Raw genomic sequence first — 17,906 nt, 5'->3', positions numbered from 1 at the left:
ACCATTAAATTAGGCTTGAATAAAGACTGGGAGTGGATGGGTCATTACACAAAGTAAAAAACTGTTTCCCCATGCTAATTTTCCCCCTACTGTTACTCGCACCTTCTTATCGACTGTTGGAAATGGGCCATCCTGATTATCACTACAAAAGCTTTTTTTCTCCTGCTGATAATAGCTCACCTAAATTAATTACTCGTTACTGTTGGTATGGCAACACCCATTGTTTCATGTTCTCTGTGTATATATATCTTCCTACTGTATTTTCCACTCCATGCATCCGATGAAGTGGGTTTTAACCCACAAAAGCTTATGCTCAAATAAATTTGTTAGTCTCTAAGGTGCCACAAGTACTCCTCGTTCTTTTTTGCTCAGACAGACTAACACGGCTACCACTCTGAAATTTTACTGAGAATTTTATTTCTGGCAGGACAGAGAGAGAGAACACACATCTGGACTTCTAAACCTCAGGATATGTTTTGCAAGTTTGGGAACTAGAAAATCATCCATTCATTTGTAAGCTGAGGAAGTTTGATTTAGAAGTCAGAGACACAAACTTGAATCCCCTCAGTGTTATTATACAGAGTTGATACACACTTCAAACAAAAAACTAAGCTTATCAAAGGAAATATGTTTAACAAGGGCTATTCTATGTAGTATTACCTCAATACCATTAAATACCATATCTGGCAATGCTAGACCAACAGAATAATGTCCTTGCCCCACCCTCCAAAAAAGAGACAACCAATATTACAAGAAGCTAAAGTAGTAAATTGATGTCATGCCATAATTATAGGTATTAAAATGGTGAAACTTTTTTCTAAAACACATGATTACCCCCCGTCTATCCAAAGAATCCTACTGAAGCAAAGTAAAATTTTCTGGCATAAACGTCATGAGCAACAACTTAATACTATGCACTGCTACAGAGTTGGAGAAAAGCTAGATTGTCCTAATTTTAATTCTAGCATCCAGTGTGTGATGGGAACATTTCACTGTATTACATGTGGCTAGCATAGTCCCATAATGAGCTTTAAAAATATTTTAAAAGTTTCATTATTCCAGGACAGATATTTCTCTTTTGAGATCCATACCCAGAATGTCACATTTACAGACCACAGAAAAACTCTTCTCATAACATCTATTTCTCTAATAAATGGCTGCATGAAATTCAAATCAAATGAGGCAGGCTTGTGCTCCTCTCTTCTGAGCCCCAGCAGCCACAGGTAAACTACTGACTGTCCCTCCAGCACTTCCATAGAACTGTTAGCTCCAACTTGCCTCTCCCTCAAAACATGGAGAATCTCTTAGTATGTACCCCACATACAGCGCAGGACTGTGCCCTCCCTTTCAGGTGCCCCTAGCATCACTGAAAACTCTAGAGCAGGACAGATTGTCAATGACTCACTTGACCACATAGTAGATCTCCAGGCAGATGATTTTCATGATTAAGGCACAAGTGTCCAAGACACTGAGCTACAAAGAGGGAATAAAAGCAGAGCATGAGCAGGTTATCTGTTGCTCCAGGTCAGATCTGGCAGCACTGTGTCCCGAGCTCTGTCCTACAAAGAGAGTTGAGGACCATAGTCTAAAAAGTCCACGACACCCACACTGTCAATCAAGCCCCTCTTCTGCTATTCAAGGGGCCCCAGTTTTCCTGTTACCCTTGGATTCCTGAGCCAACAGGGCCTAGAGAGTAGCACAAAGGCAACCCTCTGGGCCTCCCTGGGGCTGACAGGGATGGAAGCAAGACTTGTGCCTGCTCATCACCTAGCGGCAGAGTGAATGGTACTGCACTTTCCTGTGAGAACTGTCCCACCCATGAGTGCCACAGCCATCTTCTCTAGATAGGGGGGAGTAAGGATCCAATGGACTTATGTAAGAGCAGCTGCCTCAGTAAGACTGTGCTCATCTACTCTGCCAACAAGGGAAGAGCACCATATTCAAATCTGTACGACAGCTGGATAGAGGGAGATTAAGATTTTCACAGGGAAGACAGAGGTTTTCAAAGCAGAAGAATGGCAAAATCCTCAGGACTCCAAGTCAGTCTGAGGTAGGCCCAGTAAGGAGGAGAGATTGTTCAGATGTCTGGGAACAGGAGCAAAATATCCTGTACACGTATGTACACACACACACACACACACTATATTGCACATCTAGTGTACTAGTTCTTTACAAACATTAAGGAGATAAACCTCATCATCCCTGTTAGGTAGATGTTATCTCTGTTTTTACAGATGGTGAAATAGAGGCAATGAGAGTTCAGGAGACTAATCCAAAATTACGCAGATAATCCGTGCAAGCGTTGGAAATAAAACCCACTCTCAGAACTCCTCCTTGTGCTTTACCCAACCATATTTCCTCTTAGATGGCAACAAGCAAAAGGAAGGAAGTGTGGTTTTCACTTCTCAGAAAACCACAGCTATTTTCAGTCCTTATTAACAACTCACCTCTGATGTTTCTGAGGGGGAGAAAGGGTCCCAAAGAGGGGGTTGGTTAAGTTTTCCCAAAACTTTGGCCTAAAAACACACAAAAATACTGTAAGTTACCATACTTCTCCTATTGCTCTCAACCTTTCCAGGCTACTGCACCCCTTTTAGGGCTCTGATTTGTCTTGCGTACCCCCAAGTTACACCTCACTTAGAAATTACTTGCTTACAAAATCAGACATAAAAATACAAAAAAGTGTGTCAGCACACTGTTACTGAAAATTGCTTATTTTCTCATTTTTACCATATAATTATAAAAATGAATCAACTGGAATATAAATATTATACTTCCATTTCAGTGTATAGTATATAGAGCAAAATAAACAAATCATTGTCTGTAGGAAATTTTAGTTTGCAGTGACTGTGCTAGTACTTTTTATGTAGCCTGTTGTAAAACTAGGCAAATATCTAGATGAGTTGATGTATCCCATGGAAAACCTCTGCGTACCCCCTAGGGGTACACGTACCCCGGCTGAGAGCCACGGACCTACACAGCACACCTGACAGGAACAGCCTGATCCTGCCAGCCTTTCATGGCAAACTCCACTGTCTGAGATATTTCACACACCATAAATGTAGTAACACTACTCAACTGGCAGTGCAGAGCACACTGAAAGAGGAGGGTTACCTTCAACAGAATTGTGGCATATGTGCTTCACAATAGAAAGTTTAATTTTTCCTTAACATAAGCGTCCCTAATTACTTAAATTTTCCCCAATGTTTTGCATGCAAAGCAGGTTACCAGGAGACTGGAGGAAGAGGTCTAACCAGCTATTAGCTGAGAAGCCTCTGAGTCTGACCACCAAGTATCTAAGTTACAATTAAAAGGGATCCTCCAACCGGTCAGAACTGGTGGGATATGTTTATTTCTATTCACTGAAATAGAGTTTAAAACAGCCCATTCTGAATCAGCCTGTGAATGGTACTAGGCCCAATGTGATTCAACATTTTCATCAATGATCTGGAAATAAATATGAAATCACTGCTGATAAAATTTGCCAATGACACTAAGTTTGGCGGTATGGTAAATGCTGAGGACAAGGCAGTCATACAGAGTGATCTGGAGAGCTTGGTAAACTGAGCCCATTCAAACAAAATATATTTTGAAAACAGCCAAAGTTATACATCTAGAAACAAGGAATACAGGCCACATCTAAAGACAGCATAGAAAAGCGATTACTCACTTGGTCCTCAAGACCAGCATGGCACTATCCCGACGGTCCTGCCACAGGGCATGAAGGAATGCAATGGCAGCCCGGTGCAAGAGGGGAGGGCACCAGTATCTTTCCTGCTGTTTGGAGTCTATCAGTTCCAAGACCACTTGGAGGCAACTCCATTCCCCTAAGCTGAATTCCTAAAGCAAGAGGGAGAAAATGAGAGACATCTACATCCAACCACTTCCTGTTTCAGTATGCTATTTAATTCCACCTACAAAATACACAGGTAAGTAAAGCTTGAGCACATGGTATAGGCGTGTATTTCATATACACATACATTTAATATAGAACACCTATGAGGAATATCTAAAAAGACAGTGAAGAGTGGAATAAATTATTTTTATAAGTCAGATTACTTCAAGGGGCAGGAAAAAAGTTTTGCTTCCCTGCGTATTTTGTAGGTGCAATTAAATAGCATACTGAAACAGGAGGTGCTTGCATAGTGGTTGGAGAACAAAGGAAGATTTCTCTTTGGTCGAAGGGAATCTTTTTGCCAATTGATCAGAAGGTCATAAGGTTCTCGTCCCAGAATCAGGCTACACAGCATTAAAACCAATGTTCAGTATCTTGTCAGGCGCCTCAGGGTGTATGACAAAGACACTCATACTGAGGACAAAGTAAAGCCTTAGAGATCTTTACTAAAATAAGGAACAAAGCCAGGAAAGCTTCAAGCCATATGTAAAGATAGGAATATCCTACTACTCCAGTAAATCCTTATGTAGACACTTGCTGTTTTACCTTTGACCCATCACTCCCATCTTTCACTTCCAGGTTCAGGAAGAGCTCAATGAGCCCAGGCTGTGTCTCTACAGCAACAGTGAGGAACTCCAGGATCATGACTTTAATGCGCATGTCCTCAATCTTACTCTGCAGGCGGGTCAAAAAGGCATCACGAAATGGCAGCAGCATCACTCCCAAGGCAGGCGTAAACAGACATCGGAGCTACCTGCAAAAGGGAAGAAACATGCTAAACAAATGGAGATAAATGCTATGATGCTTCCTCTCAATATATAAATGGGGCTTGTGATATTTGTTTTAAACTGAAATTCCAGAAAATTCTCACCCTTGAGCGCAGGGACATGGGAGAGGGAAAAAATCAAGAAATAATTTTGATTTTAATGGAACATGTAGAAAATTGCCAAATTGTTCTGAGTTTTGCTCCATTCCTCATCTATTTCACAAGGAAAGGGGCAAAACTGAAGACGACAGACAGACAGCTATAGAGATTTGGGTTGAGATGTTAAAATAAATACCCCCGAAATTGCAACATTTTAAATGCCTAAATAAAACCCAAAGGAGCTTTCAGATTTTAACAATCAAAAAGTGTTAGTCTAATAGGTAAAGAATATGTCTTAATACAGGGTCCCTGGATAAATCTTAATATAAGTTCCTTTTTGACAAGGTTGGAAATCTCACAGCAAGAACACTCACAGGTTGTATCTTGGAGGGTCACTGGAGACAGTTTAAGTGGTGGAATCAACAAAAAGGGAAAGCATGGCAAAGCACTTGTGAGAAACTAGTTTTACCGTAGCGAGTCGTTTGAGCAGCTGGATGGCAAGGCGTGGCAGTGCTGGGTCGTGTTTGTGGTAGATATATTTGGCCAAGACAGCAATCAGATTGTTCCCTGAGCACCTGGTGAGAACACAATTAAATCACAGGTGAGAAGCTGGAATAATCTCCTATGAGGGCTCTTCAAGACAGACTATTCAGCAAACTATTTAGTAGGCAGTCATGCTACTCTATACTAGAGTGGAAAGGGAGTGAGAGGGAAAGAATTCCAGCTTTCCAAGAGGACAACGGATGGGTCTGGCCGTAGGAAATACTGGCAGTCTGCTTTACCATACCGTTCAGCACTGTCTCATGTTAGAAAGCAGTAAACAAAACAAGTGAAAATAACAGTAGGTGGCTATTTGAAAGCAGTCCTGGTGAGCCAACAATGAGAACTATAGTTCAAAGCTTCCACACTGCTCCCAGAGCTGCAAAGAACCAGAAGCACCAGTGCCACCAAGAGGCCTAGTAGGTGAAAGAGCAAGACAAAAACAATTCTGCTACCCTCCCAAAAGTGGGCCCAGCGTCACATACCCAGCGTCACTGCATAAGAGGATTCCGTAACGGTTCTAATGCAAGGGGAAAACTTGTCAACATAGTCCACATTACAGGGAATTTACTAAATGTCCATTGGCTAATCCCTTGAAGAAGGAGGAATGCCCTCTGGTGCCCTCCCATCACTAGTATGCTGGATGAGAACTGCACTGTTCAGAGGAGTCAGACCTCAATCCAATGTTAGCAAGTTACACATTATCTGTGTTCGAGGAACAGACACTACTGCCTGGGCTGGCCAACAAAGAGGTACATACCATGCTGAGTAAGTGCCTGTTCCAGTGGGGATACCACGCTAGAAGGGGATTTCAACCGGATGACGTTATTTGTGACCGAGAATGCCAGCTTTTTACTGTCTGGATCAGCAGCTGGCCCTGGCGCCAGTGACTCATCGCTGTGTTGCCAAACAGAAACCAAAAGGAATGCATTAAAATCAACTCAAATGATGCTCATTAGCTGTACAGTATTCAAATAGCAAATTCAGTATTCTGTGGTCCTATCAAGCAAGAGCAAAGGTTGTAAGAGAACTCTATTCACTCTCACTTATCATTGCAAGTATAGCAAATATAATGCAAAATACTACTACATAACTAATCCTGAGTTTATAGTAGTAGCACAAGGTTCTGAGAGTGTTTCTATTCTAAACCCTTGTCTTTGGGGTGCGTAACTGTTTCTGTGATTTTCCTTCTTCCCTAGGTTGGAGTTAAATTGGCTCATAAGTTTTAAGTTCAAAGAGTGCAAAAAGCAGTTTTCAGACAGATCCAATAACCCAAAAAAAGGTAATTTTTTTTAAAACTCTTGTATTGTCCATTATTGCCAAGGAGTAGGAGGAGGGAGATTAAAACCAACAAAAATTAAGCTAAAAACTTAATTACCAGACAAAAAAAAGTTGTTGAAATACAGTTAAGTTTGAGACATAATTCATTTAAATATTAGAAAGCAAAGACATCTGAAGTTAAGATTCCTCCACCCATGGTAACTCTTTCCCCATATCTTGCTCACCCTCCCATGAGAGTTTCACCTGCTTCTACACGGAACATAAACCCACCCTTTAGAGTACATATACTGTTTAATGAACACCATATGGGAAATACTTTCTTTTGGCAATGTACCATGGGTCATAGATCTCGCTGCAGGTGGTGTAACTGTTTAGAGGCATCTCTCTTTTCAGTGTGTTGGGTGGTTCTACAGTCAGATAGTAGATCAGAAGGTGGTGTGGTACGTGGAAAAAGACATAAGATACTGTAGTCTATTCTTTAATGGGGAGAGGTCTCACTCCCATGTGTTAGCTATTTAGGGTTTCATAGGCTAGTTCACAGTTTTAGTGGGAGTGAGTGATCTGTACTGGAGGAAAGGGATTGAAGAATGGGAAGGTGAATGGTAAAAATACCTGTCCAACTTCCACCTAGGCTACAGGTGGAAGTTGGACAGGTATCTGGGGCCGAGTTCAAGCTAGTGCAGAGAATTTAACTTTGAATTGTCTTACTTTTGAATGCATAATTATTTTCTCCTATGATGGCTTTTTAAAAGCAGAAACCTCCACTGGCTGTTAGCACATCTTATCCTGGTTAGTGCAGAATGAGAAGTCTCTTGCAAATGTTGCACTCATGAAGGATCTAAACTCTGCTGTCTATATCAGTGGATGTTAGAGATCCACATTGCCTTCGGTTTCACAGTAGATGTTCAAATCAGCAAGGGGTTGTTTTTACCATTAGTCTCACTTATAAGGAGTCCAAACCAGTCAGACAAAGAAAAAACTGGTTCTGAATTGTATTAACCTTTTTAACCCTTATTAAAGTTTAGGGACAATTTTTTAGCGATTAATGCCACAACCTCCCAACAGATCTCCTCCCCCTAACAAGTCCTGGCTCCTCCTTCCCTTTTGTTCTGGAACAAAACAGAGGTGGAAGGGTGTGAGCCTTAAGGCCTCCTAACCCCTTTTCAATCACCAACACATTCTTTAGGGGCGGGCAGGCGTGTTAAGATGGGAATGGGAATGGTCATGGCAAGGAAATAGGAAGATGAGGCAAGGCAAATTGCTATACCTGGGGCAGAGGGTCACTCAGTGTCTCAGAATAAAAACTGGAAGTAGGGTCACACAGTTTTGGGTGGTGGCTAGATGGGGCCTCAGTATGAAGACCAATATTTCCCCTTAATTGGACAGCTGCTTTAGGAGCTGCTTAGTTTGGGACAAAGAGGGGACAAAAGTCCCCTGCTGTAAGCAGAACCCATCTCCTCAGCTGTCTGTGGTGATTACTTGAGATCTCCCTCAGGCAACAGGCAGAGTTTATAACCTCTTCAAATTCCTAACTAGTTCCTCTTATGAAAATCTGCAGATACATATTCACTGTTTACCTACAACTGCCACAAAGTTGGTCACAGAAATGCTCTTATACTTAAAGCCTTAAAATCTGACCCTTCGTAAATTGCAAGCTTTCCACTTCAGCTTGTTACTAACAGTCCTGTGTGTCAATTCTAACTGAGAATTAGCATGTAAAACAAGTGTGAAGTTTTCAGACCAAGCCATTTTTCAGTTATGAAAAGATAAAACAAGTTGTAACAATTTTGAGTCCCCTTCTTTATTTCTTCAGACTCCCATAACTAAGAAACTAACCTCAAAACTTTGCAAAAAGATTCTACTATGCACAGAGACTATGGAGAAGAAATTTCAGGCAGAAAGGAAAATTTACAGAAAGCTACATAGAGGAGAGCCAAGTTCAAGATCAGACTTATAAATGTCAGCTGTTACAATCTGAACGATAGAGTTATTACTGTGTTTAGATAATTCCATGAAAACAAGGAGGCAATTCAGAATTGAAACACATGCTTTATCCTTATCCCATCCCGCCATGCCAACGTCATGTATGTTTCCAAATTATGGGTGATCTTACGTATTACAAAGGCTATAATACAGAGGGACAAGAGGATGAAATAAAGCTAGTCTTCACCATAAGTCAGACACAGCATATTATCTGAACATAAAGGGTTTTTTGGAAGGGTGGGGTGGTTCTGGCTTGCATAATATTACACTTACTTCCACAAATCTGCAATGCGTGCAATTCCCTTGAAATTCTCCAGTGAGTGAGTTTAACTGTTGGACCAAACAAGTAAAAATAAATCTAAAATTTCTAAGATCATGCTACTTCATTTTTATAGACGCATGTCACAGGAATCATGGAAAGGGGAAACACAGAGGCAAGGCCAGGACAATTCAAGGACTAATGTATAAAAGCAAGAGTATCAAAAAGATTAAAGTGTCCTTGGCATAGATGGGTAAACAAGGCCCTGGAGCACACATAGTATCATAACTGCTGATGCATGCTACCTTTGATACAGATGTAAGGTAACTGTGTGTAAGCTCAAAAGCTTGTTTCTCTAACCAACAGAAGTTGGTCCAATAAAAGCTTACTTCACCCACCTTGTCCCCCTAATATCCTGAGACCAACACAACTACAACAACACTGCATATAAATAAGTGATGGTCATTTTAAGGAGAAGAAAGGGAGAACACTATTGTTAAGGAACTATTTTTGAGTAAAACAAACTTGGCTAGGGAACAACAGCCAAGCTGTATAAACAGGGTGATGAGACAGCATCCAACAGCTACTGTAAAATAACCAACTATATCAGTGTCATGGGTCTCTATGACAGATCAAAGAGTTGAGAACCCCTGGACCTCTGTATACCACTGGTGGTCTGCGAAGCAGTTGCTAGTGATCCGTAGAGAGACAGCAAGCCACACAGTACTTCTCTCTTCCTTGCTTCCTGACTGTGCAGGGAAAGGAGGACTACATGTAAAGCAGTATGTGCAGGTGGAGGGAGGAGCAGAACAGATAGGAGGGTAGATGAAATGAAGAGCCAAAGTAAGTAGCTTGATTAACTTTCTTCACAAAGGCAACCCACATTAAAGGCAGCTAAAATGCTTAGATACTTTCCTAATGTTACTTTTCCACAGAAGCAACTGCTACATTCATGAGAGATTTTATGCTATCATGAATGGGAGAGGATGGGTCCACATGGTCACATTTGAAAGGGCGGGTGTACTCCGTGCACACGCACACATACACATACTTAAGGTCCAGACTAAGAAGTCTGAAAGCTTCTACTACAGATTATCTGTACTCCAGTCATGTGGCATCAGTCTGTGAAAAAATCTCTAATTCAATATTGCTATTTGTTTTCACTGTATTCTAGGTTCCCTCTTTCCCCAACAGATTTGTTAAAGTATCTGAAGAGTTAACGCTCCCGAGCCAGAAAGGCTGGGTGGTCCACTGAGCACACTATTAAGGGCCAGAGAGAGTTTTTTAAAGCACAGAAGGACCTTTAGTTACACACTAATAAATAAAGGGATTTAACCATTGTTGAAGTGTTCAAAAGTAACTGTCCTGATAACTGGTTGGAGAGGAGGTTTAAGTTGTGAAGCAGCCCCCAGTACTGCCTTCAGGAATCCACCTTTAAGAAACCGATTAATCAAGAAACCACAAGGACTTTCTAACACTGCAACTCAAGCTTTGTAATGGTTTACTCATGCTAAAGGATTGTACTGGACTCAAGGCATGATTTAGAGGCATGAAAATTGGAACTTTTGCTATAATTTTCCTGCCTTTTACTTCATTTGGTACTTTTATATGCTGAATCTAGTGAGCTCTTTATAATAGCATTACTACAAGCAAGTGTGAAACAATCAAGCATACCCACATCTCATTTCCTTAGTGCAATACTCAGTTAGGCTAAGCAAAATCAGAAATGAAAAGCAACTGCAGGAATTAGGGAATGTATATGAAGAGAATAAGCACAGTGACAGAAAGCTGTGAATAAGCGGCAGGTTTTGGTTATTTTTTCAGAATTATGATCAGAGACAGTTTGCCCCGACTGGCAACTACATTGACTCCCAGCAACATGTAACCCAGTTAAACCACATTTCAAGTATGATTTGTTGCTGCTTTTTCCATGCCGCAAGAGTGGAACACGTAACTCACCTACAGGACTGTGAGGCCATTACCATATCAATGGTGTCCACACCGATGCCCATGATGTTAATGACAGCCTGTCCTGCTTCCGTGTTGGCCAGGCTGAAGATGCACAAGGACTGCAGGCTTGGAGCATTGCTGCAAGACAAGGACACAGACACTGGAAAGCAAGCAATCACAGGAAAGGTCCTCTGCCTGATCTGATACACTCAACATGTATCAGTGCCATCATCAACCCAGACACTACAGGGATGAGCACATTAGAAATACGTAAGATAGAAAGGTCCTACTGATCCACCATGCAAGTTAAGTAACTTCTTTCAATTTCTATACCACCCCCTCACTTCTTCTCTCCCTCATTCCCCAATATGTTAGGTGCAAACCCCCAAAGTGGGCACACCAACCACAGAGAAGTGGATGGCAGTCTGGAATGTACACATCTGCTGCAGTATAAAATTAAGTCTGTCCACTGGCTTCCTTCCCCTCATCAGCAGCTTTGCATAACCATCTGGGTTTGCCCTCTCTCTCCACCCCTTTTCTGCAGATTTTCCCTGGGCTACAACGTCATAAGCAAGGTGTACCAAGGCTAGCCAAAAGCAGCAAACTGATACTGTTGCCAAGTTAGATATGTTTCCAACATTAACCATAGTTGGTGAACAAAAGTAATCAGTGACTGAGGTTCTTCTGACATTCTGTAAGATGGGGACTAGTTGCATATAGAGTGATATCATATGAAAATTCACTTTCCCCTTACCTGCTGTGAGGATCCATTTCAGGGCAGTGAGATTGAGAAATAGCATGGATGAGCTGCAAGGATTAGGCACCCTGAAAAGCAGGAAGGAAAAAAAATTTTTTTTAGAATTCAGTCTTCAGAGAGAGCAGTTGTTGAGTTCAGAATGCAATATGGTACCGTTACATTATAGAAGTATAAAGTCCTCAAGGGCTCACTGAGCCATTTATAATGAAAGTGGGGGGGGGGTGAGGGGGACAACAGAGAAAGACACTATTCTCTCTTAGACAGAGTTCAACTTTTGCTCCCCTTGAGGAGCTATTCCTATACCAATTTCGTGTCTCTCACTCCATGGGAGGTTTATAGCGCCATTTGTGGTAGTTTCGGTAACATTTCCTTCAGCACAAACACAATGCCAGGGGCATCAGCCCTTGGCTCTGGGTGCTAGCCAAGTTGTCCCTAGAAAAAGCAAGAGCAACATTACAGTTTTCGCGAATCCTAGTTCAAAAGGTGGTGTGACATTCTTTGGTTGTGAAGACATTTAATCCTCACACTCCAAAGACAGAAATAGGTGTCACAGAACAGAGTTCTACCAACAGTAGCTGCGTAATGCAGCATGGGGGACAGAGGTTTATGAGTCAATTTCTATTCTCATTGCACTCAAAGTCAAGTGAAGATCAGATGTGTTATGGAGGATAAATACACTTCTGGATCTCTTAGAAAGAGAAAAAGCAGCAGACAAAAGAGCTTTCCTTTCCTGCTTACCCAAAAAAAAGAAAGGAAAAAAAAGAAAGGGGAAGGAGGCAATGTTAATGGGACTCCTGAAAAAGAGGACTGAGCACTCTACCACCACCCTGTATCAGGGAGTGAGTGCAATTTGCAAACTTGAAAGATGATTGTTGGAAAGAACCAAATCCATGGGAAAAGCAAGGGTCCCAGCACCAAAGAAGGATTGGGTATGTTGTCAAATGGATACCTCAGTGGTGGTCCCCACCCGAAGGGAACCTCCACATACATTCAGTACACACCATTTTGACCTCATCTTCACTTTCTCACCAGCTAGTAGTAACCTATTGCTGCCTGAAAATGTACAAGCAACTGCAGAAGAAACACTTACACGGACAAGAGTTGTGACAAATGTAGGGAAGGAGATGGGTGACACCATAACTCGCCCTGAGGCTGTTCCACGCTCATTCAAAACAGGTGTTCCATAGCCCCCAGCATTCATTCCTCAGCACTGTGGGAAAGGAGGAGCGAGAGCATGCATTGGTATGTACAATAGGCAACCAAGCATGGATGGAGAAGGAGGAATCACATTAACTAATTTTACACATGGGGAAATGATCCAGAGTAGAGAAAAGGTGACTCACCGAGCTCAGGACAAATTCAAACCCTTGCACTTAAGAAGTATTTTACTTCTCCTGTTGAAGAGCCAGTAATCTTGTATGTTTAATACTAGCCTGATTAATCTTGCTTCTGACTGCATAAGCTAAGCATGTTTTTATGATCAGAGGGTTATGTATCTAATATGTAGTATTTTCTCTCTTTATATTTTTCTATAAGGAGCTCCAAAACACTTTCACAGGTCGTATGTGATTCAGTGGAACTTGAATTTAGAATAAGGATTTTGCCAGTCTATTATGTAAGAATGGAACATTAGGTGCCTGGATTTTAGAAAGTCTAGAATCCACCACTAGTGAAACACTTTACACCTCATATGGCATATTATCAAGGGAAGCAAAGGCACAAGAGAAAACTGAATTACCCTAATCATGTGAACTCATACTGGAAACTGGAATTGGCAACAAATGGTAAGAAACCCTAGTTTGTGGTGAAGATCAGTCCAGACTCTAGAAGATGGACGAAGAGCAGTATAAATTTACCCCCCTTATATATATATATTATATATATATTGATATATATAAATATATATATCTAATATTCTCACACACACACCACACACACACTATTCCTATTTGAAAAGAACAGGAAAATCAGAAGGTATCCTCGTCACCTTAGCTGGCATTGCGGGCAGCCAATACAGTCAAACAATTGACACAAGAAGCAATAACATCCACTGGGGGAGAGATCACAACTTGTTAACGCTAGGAAGAAACCCAGAGTTATGTATATATAAAAATCTTCAGAACGTAAGCCAGGTCTATACAGTTTTTTATACTGGTATAAGAGAGTTTGTGATTTCGTCTGCTGAAATAGTTTAACTCTGAAACATACCGCATAGTGTGGACACAGTATATATGGTTGACTTACACTGGTAAAGCCGTATTCCCTCCTCTTCTCCTTTCAGGGATATCTATACCAGGTGCATTTATACAGATATAATTGCATTTCACATTTAGGGAGAGCTGTGTGACTTAGTATATCATTATACACTTCTACCCTGATAGAACGCGACCTGATAGAACACATAAATTCGGATATAACACGGTTTAAAGCTTACAAAGTGGGGGAGGCCCCGGGCCCTTTAAATCACCGCCAGGGAAGCCGGTTCCAGTTCTGAGTCACAGCGTGCCGGTATGCCGTAACTGGGACCATACGTCGATATAAACGCAGTAGCTCACACTATAAGGCTGGTGAGATTTTTTAGGCTCCCGAGGACCTGCATTATATCGGGGTAGAGGTGTAGTTAAAGCAATACAAACAGGTTTTGTGAGCTAGGCAAGGTGGTCTAGTGGTCTACGCACAGAACATTAAGGCAAGAGACTCCAGAATTCTGAATCCCAAGCTCTGAGGCAGACTTCCTAAATAGCCTTTGGTTAAAATTTATGGTTGACCATTTTGCCCCATTGTCTAGCAAATTCCGGGGTGCCGTTAACTGTCTACTGCTAGTCAGCAACTTACCTCTGTAACAGCATGTATGAGTCAGTGATGTGATTGGCAGGAAGACAATCTGCTATCGACACATCAGTGCTGATGTGACCTTGTGGAGAACCAGGTCAATGACGTGGCTTGAGCTCCTCTGGCAGGTTGCTGAATCACATCTGGATTAAAAGAAAACTAGTTATTTACAGGTCTGGAGAGATGCATAAGCAGCCATTGACTCTCTCTCTCCACATCCTTGGATGGATCTTACTACAATCTCTACAAGAGAGGTCCCTTTAACCTGTCAGTAAGTTTACTTCTCAGATTATTCCACATCTCTAATGAAGGGAACATCTACTTTCGGCATGGGTGGCAATAACAGAAATTGATATTAAACTGGGACCATGTCCCCTCAAATGACCAAACACAGAAATTTGAGGGTTGGGTGGATATTTTAAAAGGCCTTTTTTGCCTGCTCATTATTTTCTCTTTATCTTAAATTTTGCCCAGCTCCCCTATAAGTGCTTACCACCTCACTGATCTATTTTATGGAGACAGCATAATACAAAAAACAAAACCTTTCCACCTCCTGCTGTATTTGACTCTCTCCTACTTTTCTTTTCTCTCCTTTCTTCCTCATCACTCCTCTTCTAGTATTTGTTCTTCTCCCCTTGTCACAATTCCCCCAATGTGGTGCTCGACTCAGCCACAATGCGCTTCTGTTAAACAGCTGGCAGACTGTTCCAAAAAGGAGAGTGGAGAATGTGCGCTAGGACCTGTCCCAATCCCACCTGAAAATTTAACTCTTGAGTGTTTTTTTTACAATTCTTATGTTAATTGTTACTAATGCATCACACTCCTCCTCTCTCCCCGACAACATCCACCCCAATTCCCCCTCTTGCCTCAACCTGCTGTCGAATAACAACATGGAGCAGCATCTCAATATTTCACAAGTGAACAATGTCGCAGCTGGCTGTAGGAATAGAATTCCCATCGTTTACTGAGTTTGCTCAGGTCATCCATGCTACTCATCCACCTGGCCCACTGTTGCCCTGAGGTATTCGTAGGTTTGTCTACGGCCCAGTCCTAATGGAGGGGGATGGGAAAGGTGTGAAACAAAAAACAAAGTCAGAAGCTTCAGAATGTGCATCAGATATCCAGTCTTCACAATTAAAATACTGTAAGCAATTTGGTTCAATAAAAAACTAGCTCTGTACAGTGTTCCAAGGGTGAAGGACCCCTCCATAATTCCTTACCCAGGGGATAGAGAAGTTTTGGCACCTGCCGTTCTCCCAAAGGGTGCCATCTTCATGCGAGGATCACATCAGGAGGGGCTTGTGTTTGAATTTTTACAACTTCAATGTAGAAAGGACACTTTTTATCCAGGAAACTGTACACCTGCAAATGGGAAAGAGCTACAGTTTACAGCCAGAGAAACTAGAGCTTTCTTATTCTAATGAACTATTAAAGCCAGGCCATTTCTAGGGATACGGTAAAGTTACTTGAAATTGCATAGTCTGCTTCCAACTATGCCAACTCCTACTGAAGCAGAAATACCACACATTCCTGTTCTCCCATGGAATTGCCCCAAATAACGCCTCTCTTAACTAGTTAATCAAGAAGAACAGGAAACTAATTATGGAGTAAAGCACTAAAAGTTAGCATCCTGACACAAGGCAATTGTCACAAGCTATGAGTAGTGCATCAGCTCTGGGTTCCGGCAAAGTGGTACCCCCCATAAAGTTTGCAATGAAATCTGTGCTTCCCCCATTTTATCATTTGATGTCTAAATTACTTGGTAACTCTTCTTACTGATTGCACATCATAAAACCAGCAACTGAGTTATACTCAGAACTTTGTTTTTTTGTGCTAGCCTCCCTGAACATCATATTAATCATTAGAGCAGGAAGTAGTTCCAATAGCATAAACTAACGTTTTGAGGCCCAAGCAAACATTACTCAACAGTGCCACACTGGAGACCAGGTTCAGTTCCTATTATCTTGAATCCCAAGGATTTGTCCGTGCTATGAAAGCAGTAAGTTCCAGTACTAGAGAGAGCGTGTGCCCTATACTCATGCAAAAGCAACTCTTCTGGCAGGCTCAGAAGGAAGTCCTTTCTAGACCACTTGGCCAATAGGTTGATGGTTGTTCCTCAAGGCATCAAGGATGGGATGTGTGGTTACAAAGCAAGGGAGAGGGTCCAAACACAATGTTGCCTTTTCTGTCCAGATATAAACTGTCCCTTCCAGATTTCAGGCCAGGTTTCCTTACCTTTTTTGCAGTATATTTAGCCGATACAAGGGCTTTGAGCAGGCTGCAGAAGAGGAGAGAGAAGATGTGGGAACAACCCACACACACTGTCCAGGATCATACCCAGACCAGCAGTTGGGCTCCCTGGCCGTGGAGGACACAAAAGAAAAACTGTTACTGAAACAAAAAAATGATCAACATGAATTCTTCTGCTGGGGGAGGGGTCAATGCAGCAAGGCAACTTTAGTGGAGAATGGTTCTTAGGGCTCCTCCCTGCTGGAAAATTCGTGTTGCATCTACAAATCCTAACATCCGAAAGGGTTTTGAGAAAAAACAACACACAACTATTTGTATCATTCATTGACCCTTAGAGGAAAGTTAAACTTCTCAAATTAACAAAGTAAATGTCATTCCCAGTCAAATCTGATCAGAGCCAGGTGTGTGATGAGAGATGCCTGGGTTTCCACTATTTCCTGCTTTGTGTTGTTAAATGTTAAGTCAAATGGCGCCATTCAAAAGACCACTAATTTTCATCTCTATGCAACAGACACCTACTATTAATCATGAACCAAAAGCATCACTCCAGCCCTTAGTTATTTGCTGTGATAGACAACCAGTGTTAATGCCCATCGGTGAGAGAGTTTTCCTTGGTATAATGATAGAAAGGTGAAATGGAAATGTATGAGCAAATCTGTAATGAAGCATGAATAGAGGATTTTATGCAAGGAAGGTGACTGAATCTCTGACACCACTAACACTCTCAGCCATTTCTGTGTGACAAGAGCAATATCAGCACAGTGTTATTCTAAGCATTTAAATGTCTAATATAGCAGGTTGCAAATTTGAAGCAAAAAGTTCACACCTCACAATCCTAAAAAGCCATGGTTTCAGTTACCATGTAAATTACTACTTGTTTCAGTATCCAACAGTGCAAGCACAGACTGTACCTTAACACGATGTGGGGAGGGGACTAAAGGCAAACCATATAATATACGCAAATGGTAAACTAGCTCAGCAAGCCCTGCTAGAAACTACAACCAGGCCAATGTGACATTGCACCCCATGATGCTTTGTTGAGGTATGCTTGTGAATGTAGATATGACATAACTGGAGTGTGTTATTTGTGCTGCATATGCCGATGTAACGATATCTCAGCAAAGGTTTAAGATTCTACTGAAATAATCATTCATCCTATTTGATATGCATGTATCATTTTTTATTCAAAGTTATGAATATAGTGCTGTTACTCAGTTTTGATTTTAAGTAGCCTTAGTAAGGCATTTGGGCAGCTTCTTTAGATAAGGACTTTTGCAAGTTGAGGCTCCCAATC

General features: G+C 41.5%; 1 protein-coding gene across 1 annotated transcript in view; it reads right to left on the bottom strand.

The window, feature by feature from the left end:
- NUP188 (nucleoporin 188) overlaps window positions 1–17,906 on the bottom strand; it is a 50,748-nt gene that overhangs the window by 15,541 nt on the left and 17,301 nt on the right. Inside the window, 9 exon segments of the mRNA XM_044993097.1 lie at window positions 1,406–1,473; window positions 2,448–2,461; window positions 2,464–2,516; window positions 3,671–3,840; window positions 4,442–4,597; window positions 4,599–4,649; window positions 5,230–5,335; window positions 10,783–10,911; window positions 16,598–16,640. Coding sequence (XP_044849032.1) covers window positions 1,406–1,473; window positions 2,448–2,461; window positions 2,464–2,516; window positions 3,671–3,840; window positions 4,442–4,597; window positions 4,599–4,649; window positions 5,230–5,335; window positions 10,783–10,911; window positions 16,598–16,640 — 790 coding nt within the window.

The sequence above is a fragment of the Mauremys mutica genome, chromosome 18, assembly GCF_020497125.1.
Source record: "Mauremys mutica isolate MM-2020 ecotype Southern chromosome 18, ASM2049712v1, whole genome shotgun sequence".
In the NCBI taxonomy this organism is placed as follows: Eukaryota; Metazoa; Chordata; order Testudines; family Geoemydidae; genus Mauremys; species Mauremys mutica.
This window is presented reverse-complemented; position numbering and strand designations above follow the sequence as displayed.